Source organism: Cetorhinus maximus, unplaced genomic scaffold (genome assembly GCF_964194155.1).
Source record: "Cetorhinus maximus unplaced genomic scaffold, sCetMax3.hap1.1 HAP1_SCAFFOLD_1744, whole genome shotgun sequence".
In the NCBI taxonomy this organism is placed as follows: domain Eukaryota; kingdom Metazoa; phylum Chordata; class Chondrichthyes; order Lamniformes; family Cetorhinidae; genus Cetorhinus; species Cetorhinus maximus.
The window spans coordinates 50001-67597 of record NW_027597684.1 but is presented as its reverse complement, the minus strand read 5'-3'; the positions used below and the strand labels follow the sequence as shown (position 1 = coordinate 67597).

Below are 17597 nucleotides of genomic sequence, written 5' to 3'. Positions count from 1 at the left end.
GACCCTATTGCCTAATAGGAAAAAGACCTTTCCGGCCTCAGTCTCAAAAGCTTCGATTCACCCAGCAAGCCTTTCCGTGTTCCTAAACAATGATCGCTCACTTCCCTAGGCTCATGTGATCCTCAGTGTGAGTGAATTCTAACCGGGACTAAAGGCGGGAGGACAGAAGTAGAAATGTGCAATGAGCTCCCTTGGGAAGGAGAAACGGAAGAGCATTTCACGTTAAACGGAAAATACTCGCAGTGTTAAAGTAAGGCGATTTGCAATTCTTCGGCAGAAGAGGCCTGCATTCATATAGCGCCTTTGGCGACCTTAGGGCGGCCAAAGTGCTTCAAAAACCAATGAAAAGAAGTCGCCAAAGACGGATTGTGGCAGCCAACAGAGGTTTTTTTAAAAATTCATGTACAGGATGTGGGTGTCGCTGACTAGGTCGCATGTATTCCACATCTCTATTTACCCCTTCAGAGGGAGGTGGGTGAGCTGCCTTCTTGAACTGCTGCAGCCCAGGTGGTGTAGGTACACCCACGGCACTGTTAGAGAGGGAGTTCCAGGATTTTGTCCCTGTGGTGTAGGTACACCCACAGTGCTGTTAGGGAGGGAGTTCCAGGATTTTGTCCGTGTGGTGTATGTACACCCACAGTGCTGTTAGGGAGGGAGTTCCAGGATTTTGTCCGTGTGGTGTATGTACACCCACAGTGCTGTTAGGGAGGGAGTTCCAGGATTTTGTCCCTGTGGTGTATGTACACCCACAGTGCTGTTAGGGAGGGAGTTCCTGGATTTTGACCCTGTGGTGTAGGTACACCCACAGCGCTGTTAGGGAGGGAGTTCCAGGATTTTGTCCCCTGTGGTGTAGGTACACCCACAGCACTGTTAGGGAGGGAGTTCCTGGATTTTGACCCAGCGACAGTGAAGGAACGGCCGATATATTTCCAATTCAGGGTGGTGAGTGGCTTGGAGGGGAACTTTCAAGTTGTGGTTTTCCTGTGTGTCTGCTGCCCTTGTCCTTCTAGATGGTAGTGGTTGTGGGTTTGGAAGGTGCTGTCTAAGGAGCCTTGGTGAATTCCTGCAGTGCATCTTGTAGATGGTACACACACTGCTGCTACAGTGTGTCGGTGGTGGGGGGAGTGAATGTTTGTGGATGTGGTGCCAATCAAGCGGGGCTGCTTTGTCCTGGACGGTGTCAAGCTTCTTGAGTGTTGTGGGAGCTGCACTCATCCAGGCAAGTGGGGAGTATTCCATCACACTCCTGACTTGTGCCTTGTAGATGGTGAAGGGTCAAGAGGTGGGTAACTCTCTGTAGGATTCCCAGCCTCTGACCTGCTCTTGTAACCACAGTATTTATATGGCTGGTCCAGTTAAGTTTCTGGTCAATGGTAACCCCCAGGATGTTGATAGTGGAGGATTCAGTGATGGTAATGCCATTGAACGTCAAGGGGTGATGTTTGGAATCTCACTTGTTGGAGATAGTCATTGCCTGTCACTTGTGTGGTGCGAATGCTACTTGCCACTTGTCTGCCCAAGCCTGGAAAGTGTCCAGGTCTTGCTGCATTTGGACATGGACTGCGTCAGTATCTGAGGAGTCGCGAATGGTGCTGAACATTGTGCAGTCATCAGCGAACATCCCCACTTCTGACCTTAGGATCGAAGGAAGGTCATTGATGAAGCAGCTGAAGATGGCTGGGCCGAGGACAGGACCCTGAGGAAATCCTGCAGTGATGTCCTGGAGCTGAGAGGATTGACCTCCAACAACCACAACCATCTTCCTTTGTGCTAGGTATGACCCAAACCAGCAGAGAGTTTTCCCCCTGAGTCCCATGGACTCCAGTTTTGCTGGGGCTCCTTGATGCCACTCGGTCAAATGCTGCCTTGGTGTCAGGGGCAGTCACTCTCACCTCACCTCGGGGGCTCAGCTCTTTTGTCCATGTTTAAACCAAGAGTGTAACACATCAATGGTGGACATCATGATGCCTCTGTGTGACCAGATAATTATTTGCAATGTTATTGGTTGAAGGGTAATTTCACCTAAATATGAATTTATGAATATCCCTCACACTTGAGAAACGTTTGAGGACTCTGGGTCTATACTCGATGGGGTTTAGAAGGATGAGGGGGGGATCTGATTGAAACTTACAGAATACTGAAAGGCCTGGATAGAGTGGGACGCGGGGAAGATGTTTCCATGAGTAGGAGAGACTAGGACCCGAGGGCACAGCCTCAGAGTAAAGGGAAGACCTTTTAGAACAGAGATGAGGAGAAACTTCTTTAGCCAGAGAGTGGTGAATCTATGGAATTCATTGCCACAGAAAGCTGTGGAGGCCAGGTCATTGAGTGTATTTAAGACCGAGATAGATAGGTTCTTGATTGGTAAGGGGGTCAAAGGTTAGGGGGAGAAGGCGGGAGAATGGGGTTGAAAAACTTATCAGCCATGATTGAATGGCGGAGCAGACTCGATGGGCCGAATGGCCTAATTTCTGCTCCTGTGTCTTATGGTCTTATTAGTTATTTTCACCTCGGAGAGTAGAAGAGCCTCACCGATAACTATTTAGACGTTAGAGCAAACATTTGGACATTGAAACCCGCGTTGCACGGAGTAATATTTCTACAGATGTGCACTACAAATCTGTGTTGAGCTGTCACGTTTTGCACCGGACAAATTTGGAATCAGGCCGTTGGTTGCAAAATGACACTTGGGCGGAGACACAGAGTGGGTGCAATCGACGTGTTTATTCCCAATGAAGCCAGAAGTTTGGAACTTCGGATGGGCCGCAGATGTGATTCGTCAGCTGCGCCCAAATAAAATTCTGCCGCCAGATGTCTTTAACCAGCGCCAGTCCCGCTAGTCATAGAAGCAGCTAGGCTAATTTCGGTTGGTTATACTAATTTTGCAATACCATGTTCTTTTGTCAGACATTTTTCTTGCATTGACCGGGATCAAAGTTTGGCTTTTTCAGTCTTCGCGTCCAACAGACTGGGGGTAAAAACATTAACCTTGGGCCTGATCGCGAGAGGATCCCAAGTTGCAGCGGGCGCTTGTTACACGAGCGGCCAATGGCCATTCCAATTGCCGACCTCTAAATCTACATCTGGGCAGCGAGTATAACTGAAGGCCAGAGGGATACTGCTCTGCCGCACAGAACAAATTCTACCCCCAACCCTTCCCCCCACCCCCCCACCTCCCACCAGCCCCCAATATCTTCACGGGTCATCCAAATACAGTACGTAAAAATAGCGTCCATTTAAAAAGGAGTATCATCATCGATAGCTTCGATATGTGTCACGTCGTCGAGAAGTCTTTCTCGCACGTAAATCCTGTATTCTGTGGGCGGGAGAAAGATCGTGTTAATAGAGTTGTAGACAGAATTGTTTAGAAACATAGGAAATGGAAGCAGGAGTGGGTCATTCGGCCCTTTGAGTCTGCTCCGCCCTTCAATAAGATCATGGCTCATCCCCTATTTCAACGCCATCGTTCACCCATACCCCTTGACACCTTCGGAGTCCAGAAATCTATCTATTTCCTTCTTAAATATATTCAGCGTCTCGGCCTCCACAGCCTCCTGTGGTGGAGAATGGCACAGGTTCACTACCCTCTGAGTGAAGAGGTTTCTCCTCATCTCAGTCCTAAATGGTCTACCCCAATATCCTGAGTTTGTAACCCCTCCTTCTAGAATACACACCCCCTCCCAACCCACTCAAGAGGAAATATCATCCCTGCATCCAGCCTGTCTAGCCCTGTCAGAATGTTATATGTTTCAATGAGATCTCCTCTCATTCTTCTAAGCTCCAGTGAATAAAGGCCTAGTCTTCAAACACAACGTACAAAGAATTATAGCCAGTTTGATTAAAACATAACATGAAATAAAAACATTTTTCAAAAACTCATTTTAGGTGGATGTAACCATCGTTGACCATCCAGGGTTTTGACCCAGCCGACAGTGAAGGAACGGCCGATATATTTTCAAGTCGGGATGGTGAGTGACTCGGAGGGGAACTTCCAGGTGGTGGTGTTCCCCATGTGTCTGCTGCCCATGCCCTTCTAGGCGGTAGAGTTGACGGGTGTATTTTTTTTTTGGAACTTTCGTGGGATGTAGACATCGTTGGCACGGCCAGAAAGTGTTGCCAGTCTCTAATTGCCCAACCTTGCTCGGGCGCTTCTGAGGGCAGTTAAGAGTCAACCACATCCCTGTGTGTCTGGAGTCACATGTAGGCAAAGACGCCAGACTTCCTTCCCTAAAGGACATCGATGAACCAGGTGGGATTTCCCGGCAATCGACGACAGTTTCATGCCAAGCTTTATCTTCCTGATTTGTTAACCGAACTAAAATTCAACCAGCGTCTGTGACGGGATTTGATCCGATTCCCCAGAGCATTGCCCTGGGTCTCTGCGTTGCTAGTGCCACCACCACAGTACACCAGCTCCCCTAGGAGGTGCTGTCGAAGGGGCCTTGGTGAGTCACTGCAGTGAACAAAGAACAAAGAAAAGTCCAGCACAGGAACAGGCCCTTCGGCCCTCCAAGCCTGCGCTGATCATATTGCCCGTCAAACTAAAACATTTTGCATTTCCGGGGTCCGTATCCCTCTATTCCCATCCTATTCATGTATTTGTCCAGCTGCCTCTTAAACACCACTATCGTACCTGCTTCCACCACCTCCTCTGGCAGCGAATTCCAGACACTCACTACCCTCTGCGTAAAAAACTTGTCCCTCACATCCCCTCTATAGTTTTCTCCTCTCCCCTTAAATCAATGCCCCCCTAGTAATTGACTCTTCCACCCTGGGAAAAAAGCTTCTGACTATCTACTCTGTCCATGCCACTCATCATTTTGTAAACTTCTATCGAGTCGCCCCTCAATCTCCGTCGCTCTAGTGAGAACAATCCGAGTTTCTCCAACCTCTCCTCATGGTTAATAACCTCCAGACCCGGCGGCATCCTGGTCAACATCCTCTGCACCCTCTCCAACGCCTCCACATCCTTCTGGTAATGTGGCGTCCAGAATTGCACACAATATTCCAAGTGTGGCCTAACCAAGGTTCTACACAGCTGCAGCATGACTTCCCAGCTTTTATACTCAATACCCCTGCCGATGAAGGCAAGCATGCCATATGCCTTCCTGACTACCTTACCCACCTGCGTTGCCACTGTGTGGGACTGGGGGCGGGGGGGGGTCTGAAATGCATTTGTTTCAATGCGAGAAGTATAATTCCACTGGCAGGGACAAGGCCGTGCATCTTGTCGATGGTACACACACTGCTGCCACTGTGCGTCGGTGGTGGAGGGAGTGAATGTTTGTGGATGGGGAGCCAGTCAAGCGGGATTCTTTGCTCCGAATGGCGTTGAGCTCCTTGCAGGATGACCAGCCACTGACCTACAGTGGGGATCACACCCTAAGAGTGAACTTGGTCCTCTCGTCGCAACATATGCGATGCAAAGTAGGGGAAGTAATAAAGACATGGACAGAAAGTATCCATCTTACCACGTTTGGTCTTGCAAGTCTTCGGCTTTCTGAAGTAATACACGGAAAGGACCAGAATCATGAGGAGTATCAGCGTAGCTAAGAACCAGCCAACGATTTTCTTCACATTCGGGGAGGCTACAATGACATTGAGAGAGAAAGAAAACAACGTGGGTCATTTTTGACTGTATCAGTTTCATTGTTTATTTGACGACAAATCCAATGAACACAATTGCATCCATGCATCTGTCTCTTGCATAAGGTCCCTCGGCCGCCATTGCTGTGATCAGTTGTGTATAGGAGGTGGAAGACGTTAGAAGCTTTATCAGTTAATGTGCTGAGATGGTGTGATGGTCATTCTCCATCTGCACATTCCTCTTGATCATCTCATTGGTCGACCTCAGTTCCCTTCAACGACAGCACGGGGGTACTCGGAGTGTGTGATACACTTAGTGCTCACCTTGTCAGCACCTTAAGCAGTGCACATCCAAGCAAAATTGGCCATTGCACTTGCTAACCATCTCCCCCATTATAGGTTCTTGGCCGGCTACCGTACGAAACAACTAGACTCTAGAGTGCCCAATCGAGAGGGCAGTGTGTGTCGGGGTGAGTGCGTGTGTGGGGGGGGAGTGAGTGTGTGTGTGTGTGTGTGTGCGTATATATGAGGGAAGTGTGTGTGTGTGAGAGAGAGAGAGAGGGAGGGGTGATTGTGTGTATGAGTGTGAGGGATGTGTGTGTGTGTGTGCACGTGCATGCATGTGAGTCATGAGTGTGTGAGGGTTGAGTGTGTGTGTGTGTCTGTTTGTGAGGGTTGAGTGTGTGTGTGTGTGTTTGTGAATGAGAGGGGTGTGTGTGTAAGTGTGTCAGTGAGGGGTGAGTGAGTGTGTGACTCAGTGGTGAGTGTGTGTGTGTGCACGTGCATGTATGTGAGGGGTGTGTGTTTATGTATGTGCATGTGTGTGTGTGTGCGTGCGTATGTGTGTGTGTGTGCGTGCGCATGTGTGTGTGTGTGAGTGAGGGGTATGTGTGTGTGTGAGAGGGTGTGTGTAAGGGTTGTTTGAGTGAGTGTGTGAGTGAGGGGTGTGTGTGTGTGTGAGAGGGTGTGTGTAAGGGTTGTTTGAGTGAGTGTGTGAGTGAGGGGTGTGTCTGTGTGGAGTGAGGGATGAATGTGTGTGTGAGAGAGTGTGTGTGTAAGGGTAGTTTGAGTGAGTGTGTGTGAGGGATGTGTATGTGTGTGAGAGAGAGAGAGAGAGAGGCGTGTGTGTGAGTGAGTGAGGGGTGAATGTGTGTGTGAGAGAGTGTGTGTGTAAGGGTAGTTTGAGTGAGTGTGTGTGAGGGATGTGTATGTGTGTGAGAGAGAGAGAGAGAGAGGCGTGTGAGTGTGTGTGTGAGGGGGAGAGAGAGAGATACTGAGGAGAGTGTGTGTGTGTGTGTGTGAGAAGCGTGTGTATGTGTGTGTTTACATAGGGTGGGACAGGGGGTGACTGTGTGTGTGTGAGGGATGAGTATGTGTGTGTGTTTGTCTGTGTGTGTGTGTCTAGGAGTGTGTGTATGTGTGTGTTTGCGTAGGGTGTGATGGGGGTGAGTGTGTGCGTGAGTGATGGGTGAGCGTGTGTGTGAGTGATGGGTGAGCGTGTGTATGAGTGATGGGTGAGCGTGTGTGTGAGTGATGGGTGAGCGTGTGTGTGAGTGATGGGTGAGCGTGTGTGTGAGTGATGGGTGAGCGTGTGTGTGAGTGATGGGTGAGCGTGTGTGTGAGTGATGGGTGAGTGTGTGTGTGTGAGAGTGGTGGGTTTATATGTGTGAAAGGGAGAGTGTGTGCCTGAGATGGTTATGTGTGCGTGTGTGTGTGTGTGAGGGGTGAGTGTGTGTTGTGTGTGTGTGTGTGTGTGTGTGTGTTGTGCGTGTGTCAGTGCCTGTGTGTAGGGAGAGTGAGAGGGAAGGGACACTGTTTATGTCTGTCGCACTCCCAGTCTCAAGTGTTCTCATTCACACTCACCCCACCACACACACTCTCACCCACTCTGTTCACTTTTTAAACATCTTGACAATTTACTGTTCTGAAATTTCAATTTTGCTCAGAAAATTGTATATTTTCATGTGTCTGCTTTTTTTAAAATTTGATTTTGTCCATCGCTTCTCAACCTTGTTTCCAAACCCTCCAGAGAATTGACTCTCCCTGTCTCAGTAAACTCGTCCACAAACATTCTCAAATTCCACCACGGGACATTCCCCACTTGCCTGGATGAGTTGCAGCTCCCACAACACTCAAGAAGCTCGACTCCGTCCAGGACAAAGCAGCCCCGCTTGATCGGCACCCCATCCACAAACATTCACTCCCTCCACCCCCGACGCACAGTAGCAGCAGTGTGTGTACCATCTACAAGATGCACTGCAGGAACTCTCCAAGGCTCCTTAGACAGCACCTTCCAAACCCACGACCACTACCAACTAGAAGGACAAGGGCAGTAGATCGATGGGAACACCACCACCTGGAAGTTCCCCTCCAAGTCACTCACCATCCTGACTTGGAAATATATCGGCCGTTCCTTCACTGTTGCTGGGTCAAAATCCTGGAACTCCCTCCCTAACAGCACTGTGGGTGTACCTACACCACAGGGACAAAATCCTGGAACTCCCTCCCTAACAGCGCTGTGGGTGTACCTACACCACAGGGACAAAATCCTGGAACTCCCTCCCTAACAGCGCTGTGGGTGTACCTACACCACACGGACAAAATCCCGGAACTCCCTCCCTAACAGCACTGTGGGTGTACCTACACCACATGGTCAAAATCCTGGAACTCCCTCCCTAACAGCACTGTGGGTGTACCTACACCACAGGGACAGCTGCAGGTCAAGAAGGCGGCTCATCCACCACCTCAAGGGGCGATTAGGGGCGGGCAATAAAAGCTGGGCCCAGCCAGCGACGCCCACACCCCCTCAGTGAATGAGGAAAAGTCAATGTTATCTGGCTTGACATTTGGTCAACTACTGCTGAGCACAAGAACATGAAGAATGCCTGGTGCCTTAGTTTACCAAGAGCATTGATGGAAAGTTGAATCTCACTCACCTGGAACAGCGACTAGGACAGACTCAGTGTAGGTGGAGTTGAACGATCTACCCTTGACTTGCACCTCGTATAAACAGACGTAGCGGCCAGCAATGTTGCCATCGCTGTTATTCAACGGAAACGTCGAGGTGAAATTCAACACTTCCGCGTGTTGAACTTGCCTAGACCCGCTGGCATCCAACTCCAGTAAGTACATTGTGCCGTTCCCTGTGTTGTTCTGGACCGTGCAGTTGATGAGATTCATCCCTCTGACGGTGAATAAGGCTATATTGGGAGTCTGCAGGGGATCTGTTTGGATGAACATGCAGAAGAATCAATAACCGTGCGGCAGATAAAGGCAGCGGCTACTCGAGCAGGTCAGAGGCTGGGAATCCTGCGGAGAGTCACTCACCCTCCTGACTCCCCAAAAACCTGTCCACCATCTACAAGGCACGAGTCAGGAGTGTGATGGGATACTCCCCACTTTGCCTGGATGAGTGCAGCTCCCACCACACTCGAGAAGCTCGACACCGTCCGGGACAAAGCAGCCCCGCTTGATCGGCACCCCATCCACAAACATTCACTCCCTCCACCACCGACGCACAGTAGCAGCAGTGTGTGTACCATCTACAAGATGCACTGCAATAACTCACCAAGGCTCCTTCGACAGCACCTTCCAAACCCACGACCACTACCATCTAGAAGGACAAGGGCAGCAGACACATGGGAACACCACCACCTGGAAGTTCCCCTCCAAGTCACTCAACATCCTGACTTGGAAATATATCGGCCGTTCCTTCACTGTCGCTGGGTCAAAATCCTGGAACTCCCTCCCTAACAGCGCCATGGGTGTACCTACAACACAGGGACAAAATCCTGGAACTCCCTCCCTAACAGCACTGTGGGTGTACCTACACCACAGGGACAAAATCCTGGAACTCCCTCCCTAACAGCACTGTGGGTGTACCTACACCACAGGGACAAAATCCTGGAACTCCCTCCCTAACAGCACTGTGGGTGTACCTACACCACAGGGACAAAATCCTGGAACTCCCTCCCTAACAGCACTGTGGGTGTACCTACACCACAGGGACAAAATCCTGGAACTCCCTCCCTAACAGCACTGTGGGTGTACCTACACCGCATGGACTGCAGCATTTGAGTTTGTGTGTGAATGCGTGAGTGTGTGTATTTGCATGAGACAGAATGCGTTTGCGTGTGTGTGTGAGTTGTGCGTATTAGTGTCTGTGTGTGGGGGCCTGTGAGTGTGTGCGTGTGCATGTTTATGAGAGTGCGTGTGTGAGAGAGAGGGACTGTGTGAGAGTGTGTGTGTGTTTGAATGTTGGTGTGTGTCAATGGGTAAGTGTGCATGAAAGTGTGTGTGTGCGAGGACGTGTGTGTTTGATTGTCTGTGTCTGCCAATGTGTGTTTGTGTGTATGAGAGAGTGAGTGTGTGTGCGTGTGTGTGAGTGTGTGCATGTGTGTATGAGACTGTGTGTGTGTGTATGCGAGTGTGTACGTGTTTGAGCGTCTGTGTGTCAACGTGTGAGTGCGGATGAGAGGAAGTGAATGAAAGTGTGTGAGAGAGAGAGTTTGTGTCTGTGTGTGAGAGAGAGAGTGTGTGTGTGTGTGTACGTGTGTGTGAGAGAGAGAGTTTGTGTCTGTGTGAGAGAGAGAGTGTGTGTGTGTATGTGTGTGTGAGAGAGAGAGTTTGTGTCTGTGTGTGAGAGAGAGTGTGTGTGTGTACGTGTGTGTCTGAGTGTATATGTGAGAGAGTGTATGAGAGTATGAGTGTATGAGAGTACGTGTAAACGTGACAGTGTGTGTGAGAGATCGTGTGTGTGTGTGCGTGTGTGTGTGTGTGGATGATAGGGAGTGTATCTGTATGTTTAAGAAAGGCTTATATCTTCCCAAACCTGCTGCACTCCACAGAATCACACAGAGTGCAGAAGAGGCCCTTCGGCCCATCGAGTCTGCACCGACACGTGAGAAACACCTGACCTACCTACCTAATCCCATTGACCCGCACTTGGCCCCATAGCCTTGAATGTTATGACGATGCCAAGTGCTCATCCAGGTACTTTTTAAAGGATGTGAGGCTAACCCGACTCCACCACCCTCCCAGGCAGCGCATTCCAGACCCTCACCACCCTCTGGGTCAAAAAGCTTTTCCTCACTTACCACCCCCCTAAACCTCCTGCCCCCCTCACCTTGAACTTATGCCCCCCTTGTGACTGACCCTTCAACTAAAGGGGAACAGCTGCTCCCTATCCACCTTGTCCATGACCCTCATAATCTTGTACACCTCGATCAGGTCGCCCCTCAGTCTTCTCTGCTCCAACGACAACAACTCAAGTCTATCCAACATCTCTTCATCACTTAAACGTTTCATCCCAGGCACCATCCTGGTGAATCTCCTCTGCACCCCCTCCAGTGCCCTCACATCCTTCCTATAATGTGGCGACCAGAACTGCACCCAGTACTCCAGCTGTGGCCTCACCGAGGCTCTATACAACTCCCAACATGACCTCCCTACTTCCCACTATTCAGCGCAGAAACTGCGCATGGAGCAATTTGCAAACTCCCACGACGCGAAACGGGATTGATCCCATCCGCGCTCGAGCCAATCGAGGCTGTTTAGGTGGATATTCCCATCTCCTCCAAATTACGCACTTGCCTCTCAACTTCCCCGGGAAGTTCCCAACACGTGCGGTACGAATTCGAGCTCTCTCTCTCTCTCTATTTCTCTGCTCTCCCGCTCTTTCCTTTAGCTCCCTCCTTCTGTTACCCTTCCCGTGCCCAGGGCCAACACCGATTGGTGAAAACTGGGCAAGCCCTCGGAGCAATGCAGTATGACGGTTAGCCGACACTGTTAGGGGCCTCCGCAAGGTGCTGACCTGCGCAGCCGTGGGACCCACTGCCCGGCGGCAGCAAAGCAGGCGGCCCGGGTTTGCTGACCACCTTACGCTTTGTGGGATCTTGCTGTGCGCTAAGGTGCTGCCTCCCGCCTGCATTGCGGACAGGAACCTTACTGAGTGGGACGTAACCTCAGCTTGTGAGGCTCTGAGATTCAGAGTGTTTCTATTTTAAGATAACCCACCACCTCTCCTTTGTTTTTATTTTCCTCTTTCCCAGCTTTCCTCCCTGCGTTCTTTTCCTTTCTTTATTTCATTCTTACTTCCTTTATTATTTGTTTCCTTCGTTCCTTCTTTCTTTATTACTTTTTCCCTGCCTTTTTCTCCATCTTCCTTTCTTCCTTTCCTTTTCTCTTTCTTCCTTTTTGCTCTCTCTCTCTCTCTGTTTCTGTCCCCCTCTCTCTCTCTCTCTCTCTTTGTCTCTCACTGTCTACCTCTCAGACTCTCTCTTTTTGCTTTCTCTGTTTCTGTCTCGCACTCTCTCTCTCTCTCTCTCCCTCTTTGCCTGTCTCTCTCACACTCACTCTCACTCTCTCTCTCTCTCACACACGCACACACTTCCTCTTTCTCTATCTATCTACAGCTGTCTCTCTCTCTCTCACCTTGTCCCACCCTGTCTGTCTCTGCCTCTCTCTCTCCCCCTCTGTCTCTCTCTATCTGTCTCTCTCTGTCTCTGCCTCTCTCTCTCTATCTGTCTCTCTCTCTCTCACCTTGACCCACCCTGTCTGTCTCTGCCTCTCTCTCTCCCCCTCTGTCTCTCTCTCTCTGACTCTCTCTCTGTCTCTGCTTCTCTCTCCCCCTCTGTCTCTCTCTATCTGTCTCTCTCTGTCTCTGCCTCTCTCTCCCCCTCTGTCGCTCTCTATCTGTCTCTCTCTGTCTCTGCCTCTCTCTCCCCCTCTGTCGCTCTCTATCTGTCTCTCTCTGTCTCTGCCTCTCTCTCCCCCTCTGTCTCTCTCTCTCTGACTCTCTCTCTGTCTCTGCTTCTCTCTCCCCCTCTGTCTCTCTCTGTCGATCTCTCTCTGTCTCTGCCTCTCTCTCCCCCTCTGTCTCTCTCTGTCGATCTCTCTGTCTCTGCCTCTCTCTCCCCCTCTGTCTCTCTCTATCTGTCTCTCTCTGTCTCTCTGTCTGTCTCTGTCACTCTCTCTCTCTCTCTGCCTCCCACTCTCTGCCTCTCTCTCTCTCTCTCAGTCTCTCTCTCCTTCTGTCTGTCTACCTGTCTATCTCTCTCTCTATCTCTCTCTCTGTCTCTCTGTCTGTCTATCTCTGTCACTCTCTCTCTCTCTCTCTCTGCCTCCCACTCTCTGCCTCTCTCTCTCTCAGTCTCTCTCTCCTTCTGTCTGTCTACCTGTCCATCTCTCGATCTTTCTCTCTCTCTCTTTCTCTGCCTCTCCCCCTCTCTGTCTCTTTCTCTCCCTCTGCCTACCCCTCTGTCTCTCTGTCGCCCCTTCTCTCTCATTCCTTCTGTCTCTCCCCTTCTCTCTGTATCTCCCTTTCTGCCTCTCTCTCTCTCTCTCCCTCCGTGTCTCTGTCTGTCTCCCTCTGTCTCTCTCCCTCCCTCTTTTTTTTGGTTTCTCTCACTCTCTCTTCGCCATTCTCCCTCGATTTGCCTCAGCCTGAGTCACATTCAGTCGCCCCACCACCCATCTTCCCCTTCCGTATCTATCACCCCCACCCACGCCACGCGTCCCCTTCAGGTGAGCGCGCATCGGTACCCGAGCAGTGCTTGTAAAACGTCTCCCCTGCTCACCTGTCACGGCGATGTGCACCGAGGCATCGAGGGAAGAATTCGCGTACTCCCCGGCCAGCTGGTTCCCGTATTTGCAGCTGTACCTCCCAGCGCCCTTGGAGGTCAAGTTGGCCACTCGCACACTGGCGGAGTTTCTCCCGGGCCCGATGTCACGATGGGTCAGGAAGGAGCCGTCCAGGTAAAAATCAATCCCCCGGCTGGTGTTGCGTTCCCAGATGGTGCAGGTAACATTAACCGACTCTCCTTTGAGGAATACACTGTAGTTGGGCTCCAGCAGGATGGTGGGTCTGACCCCTGGTGGGGGAATAACATGGCGGACGGAAGCAGTTAGAGAAAAGGCTAGCAGTTCCGGGAAGGTTCACCAGACGGGTACCAGGACCAGGCTGGACAGGCTCAGCTTGTATCCGCTTGGAGTTCCTACTCGAGAAGAGATTCTCCCACAAGAGGAAGCACCCTCTCCACACCCACCCTGTCAGGACCCCTCAGGATCCGACATGTTTCAGTTAAGTCACCCTCTTACTGATCTCCCAGTTACTGTTCATTTCAATTCGATAGCATCACTAACTGGCTTTCACATCAACCGTGCTGGGCCCAGTGATCTGACGAGTCCTATAACTAGGGCAGGCGAGAGGGCTTTAAACTAAATAGCGAGATGTGGAATTTTAGAGAGTTAAACAGAAAGGTTGAGGCAGGGCGGGGATATATTTCACCAAGGAAGAACAGTGTTGCAAGAACCTTGCACCATCGGTGGTTAAGGAAGTTAGTGATGCCATCAAATTGAAATGAACAGTAACTCTTTCGAGTTACCGACAGATCGCATGTAACTCTTTCGAGTACAATCACAGTTCTTGGTTTCCTGGAGTGGGACGTGAACCCACAACCTTTCTGATTCAAAGGTGAAGGTGCTATGAACTGAGCTACAGCTGACACAGTAACCAGGAGGACAGTAAGAGGTGGCTTCATTGAAACATTTAAGATCCTGAGGGGGTCTTGACCGGGTGGGTGTGGAGAGGACGTTTCCTCTTCTGGGAGAGTCTAGAACGAGGAGTCGCTGCTTAAAAATTAAGGGGTCCCCCCATTTAAAACAGATGAGGAGGTTTCTCTCTCTCTCTCTCTCTCTCTTTCGGAGGGGTCGTGGGTTCCTGGAACTCTCTCCCTGAAAAGGGGCAGGGAGAGGGCGTGATCTTGAACTACTTCCCCTCACCAAAGCTCAGCGTTGCCAATCTGGCCCCAATGGGAACCCAATGTCCTCCGCATCACCAGCCTGGGACCAGCCTGGGACTGACACCCGGGGTGGGGGTGGAGGGGTGGGTGCGGCCATTACTGAGGGAGTGCAACATTGCCGGTGGAGCTTTTTTCTTTGGATCTTGGCTCAGGCCTCTCAGCTAGAGGTTCAGAATAAAGCACCACGCCGCTACCCAAACAAGAGCGGCGGAATTCCCTCAAGGATATCAGTAAGATCGAGAGAGTGCGGAGAAGATTTACTAGGATGTTGCCGGGACTTAAGGAGTTGAGTTACAGGGAAAGATTAAACAGGTTCGGACTTTATTCCTTCGAGCGTAGAAGGATGAGGGGAGATTTGATAGAAGTTTACAAAATGGTGAGGGGTAGAGACAGAGTAAACGCGAGTTGGCTCTTTCCACTTAGATTAGGAGAGATAAACACGAGAGGACATGGCTTTAGGGTGAAAGGGGAAAGGTTTAGGGGGAACTTCTTCACTCAGAGAGTGGTGAGAGTGTGGAACGAGCTACCATCTGACGTGGTAAATGTGGGCTCTCTCTTTAAGTTTTAAGGATAAATTGGATAGATACATGGATGGGAGAAGTCTGGAGGGTTATGGACTGGGCGCAGGTCAATGGGATTAGCGGAATAATATTTTGGCACAGACTAGAAGGGCCGAATGGCCTGTTTTCTGTGCTGTAGCGCTCTATGGTTCTATGGTTCTTCAATGTCCAGCCCAATATTGTATTTAAGTAGTGAAAGGCAAGTGGGGTCAGCGCTGTCTATTTTGCAATCTACATCAATTACCCAGGCGAAGAGACTGACCATAATGCAGCCATACTAGGCTAGGTGGGAATACCAACATATGGAAAAGGAGCAGGAGGAGACCACTCGGCCCCTCAAGCCTGTTCCGCCATTTAATAAGACCGTGGCCGATCTGATCGTAACCTGAAATCTGCATCCCACCTCCCTCTCCCCCCCCGATAACCTATCACCCCCACCTTGCTCATCAAGAATCTCTCCAACTCCAGCTGCAAAATATCCAAAGGCTCAGCTTCCCAATCCTTTGCAGGAAGAGAGTTCCGGAGACTCACAACCCCCTGAGAGAAAAAAAATATTCTCCTCATCGCCGACTTAACTGGGGACCCCTTATATTGAAGCAGAGACCCCTGGTTCTTGATTCTCCCACAAGAGGAAATATCCTCTCCACATCCAGCCTGCGAATGGTGCTGAACATTGCACAATATCAGGGAACATTCCCACTTTGGACATTTTGATGGAAGGAAGGTCATGGATGTAGCAGTGGGTTAAAACTCTTTCGAGTTATCAACAGTCACAGATTGCAACTCTTCCGAGTACAATCACAGCTCTTGGTTTCCAGGAGTGGGACATGAACCCACAACCCTCTGATTCAAAGGCGAGGGTGCTATGAACTGAGCCACAGCTGACATCTCTAAGAAGGGGAACTCTTTCGAGTTATCAACAGTCACAGATTGCAACTCTTTCGAGTACAATCACAGTTCTTGGTTTCCGGGAGTGGGACATGAACCCACAACCTTCTGATTCAAAGGCGAGGGTGCTATGAACTGAGCCACAGCTGACACTTCCAGCAGTGGGTTCAAATCCCACTCACAGGATTCAGTTAATGATCGGCGCTGGGACCCCAGCTATTCACAATATATATTAATGATTTAGGTGAGGGAGCTAAATGTAATATCTCCAAGTTTGCAGATGACCCAAAGCTGGGTGGGAGGGTGAGCTGTGAGGAGGATGCAGAGATGTTTCAGTGTGATTTGGACAAGCTGAGTGAGTGGGCAAATGCATGGCAGATGCAGTATAATGTGGGTCAATGTGAGGTTATCCACTTTGGTTGAAAAAACAGGAAGGCAGATTATTATCTGAAGGGCTATAAATTGAGAGAGGGAAATGTGCAATGAGACCTGGGTGTCCTCGTACACCAGTCGCTGAAGGTAAGCATGCAGGTGCAGCAGGCGGTAAAGAAGGCAAATGGGATGTTGGCCTTCATAGCCAGAGGATTCGAGTACAGAAACAGGGATGTCTTGCTGCAATTGTACAGGCCCTTGGTGAGACCACACCTGGAATATTGTGTGCAGTTTTGGTCTCCTTGTCTGAGGAAGGATGTTCTTGCTATAGAGGGAGTGCAGCGAAGGTTTACCAGACTGATTTCTGGGATGGCGGGACTGACATATGAGGAGAGATTGAGTCGGTTAGGAATATATTCACTGGAGTTCAGAAGAATGAGGGGGGAATATCATAGAAACCTATAAATGTCTAACAGGACTAGACAGGGTAGATGCAGGAAGGATGTTCCCGATGGTGGGGAGAGTCCAGAACCAGGGGTCACAGTCTGAGGATACGGGATGGACCATTTAGGACTGAGATGAGGAGAAATGTCTTCACCCAGAGAGTGGTGAGTCTGTGGAATTCGTTACCACAGAAAGTAGTTGAGACCAAAACATTGTATGTTTTCAAGAAGGAGTTAGATATAGCTCTTGGGGCGAAAGGGATCAAAGGTTATGGGGAGAAAGCAGGGAACAGGCTATCGAGTTGGATGATCAGCCACGATCATAATGAATGGCGGAGCAGGCTCGAAGGGCCGAATGGCCTTCTCCTGCTCCTATTTTCCATGTTAATAGCGCAAGTGAATCAATTTTAAGAATGGGAATTGAAATCGAGCGTCAGTAACGGCGAAAGGATCATTGATGGTAGTACAAACCCATCCGGTTCACTCATGCCATTTTGGGGAGGGAATCAGCCACCCTCACTTGGTCCCTCTCAAGCCACAGCATAGTGGTTGAATCTAAACTGCCCTCTGTCCAGTTAAGGGCGGGCGCCACATGCTGGCATTGCCAGCGATGCCAACATCCCACGTAGGAGGGGGAAAACGCACCCATTCCCAAGAGCCTATCAAATCTTGTGCCGGGTCTTCAACGCCCTTGGCGATTGGTTAGTCAGCCGATTCTGATTGGTCGGGGTGCTGTCGTGCCCTTTCCTCCTGCCCTATCTATTGCCGTTACCCTCTGAAATTTGGCGTTCTTGTGTCTGTCCCTATGACCGGGAGGCACGATCGCATCCCTTCCCTCCCAGCCAACGAGCAGAGCCTTCACCATTTTGCTCCTCCAGGTAACTCTGAATTGAATTTCACCACTTCTTCTTTCACACGATGGCCTCTCTCTCTCTCTCTCTCTCACC

The 17597-nt window shown here is 50.2% G+C and overlaps 1 protein-coding gene across 1 annotated transcript in view; it reads right to left on the bottom strand.

The window, feature by feature from the left end:
* Window positions 1–5653: 5653 nt before the first annotated feature.
* Window positions 5654–17597, bottom strand: part of LOC144676618 (scavenger receptor cysteine-rich domain-containing protein DMBT1-like) — a gene marked incomplete at its 5' end in the record, with an annotated part of 55158 nt that continues 43214 nt past the window's right edge. Inside the window, 3 exons of the mRNA XM_078536996.1 lie at window positions 5654–5730; window positions 8523–8810; window positions 13164–13457. Of these exons, the coding sequence (XP_078393122.1) occupies window positions 5654–5730; window positions 8523–8810; window positions 13164–13457 (659 nt within the window). The remainder of the gene's footprint in view (window positions 5731–8522; window positions 8811–13163; window positions 13458–17597) is intronic.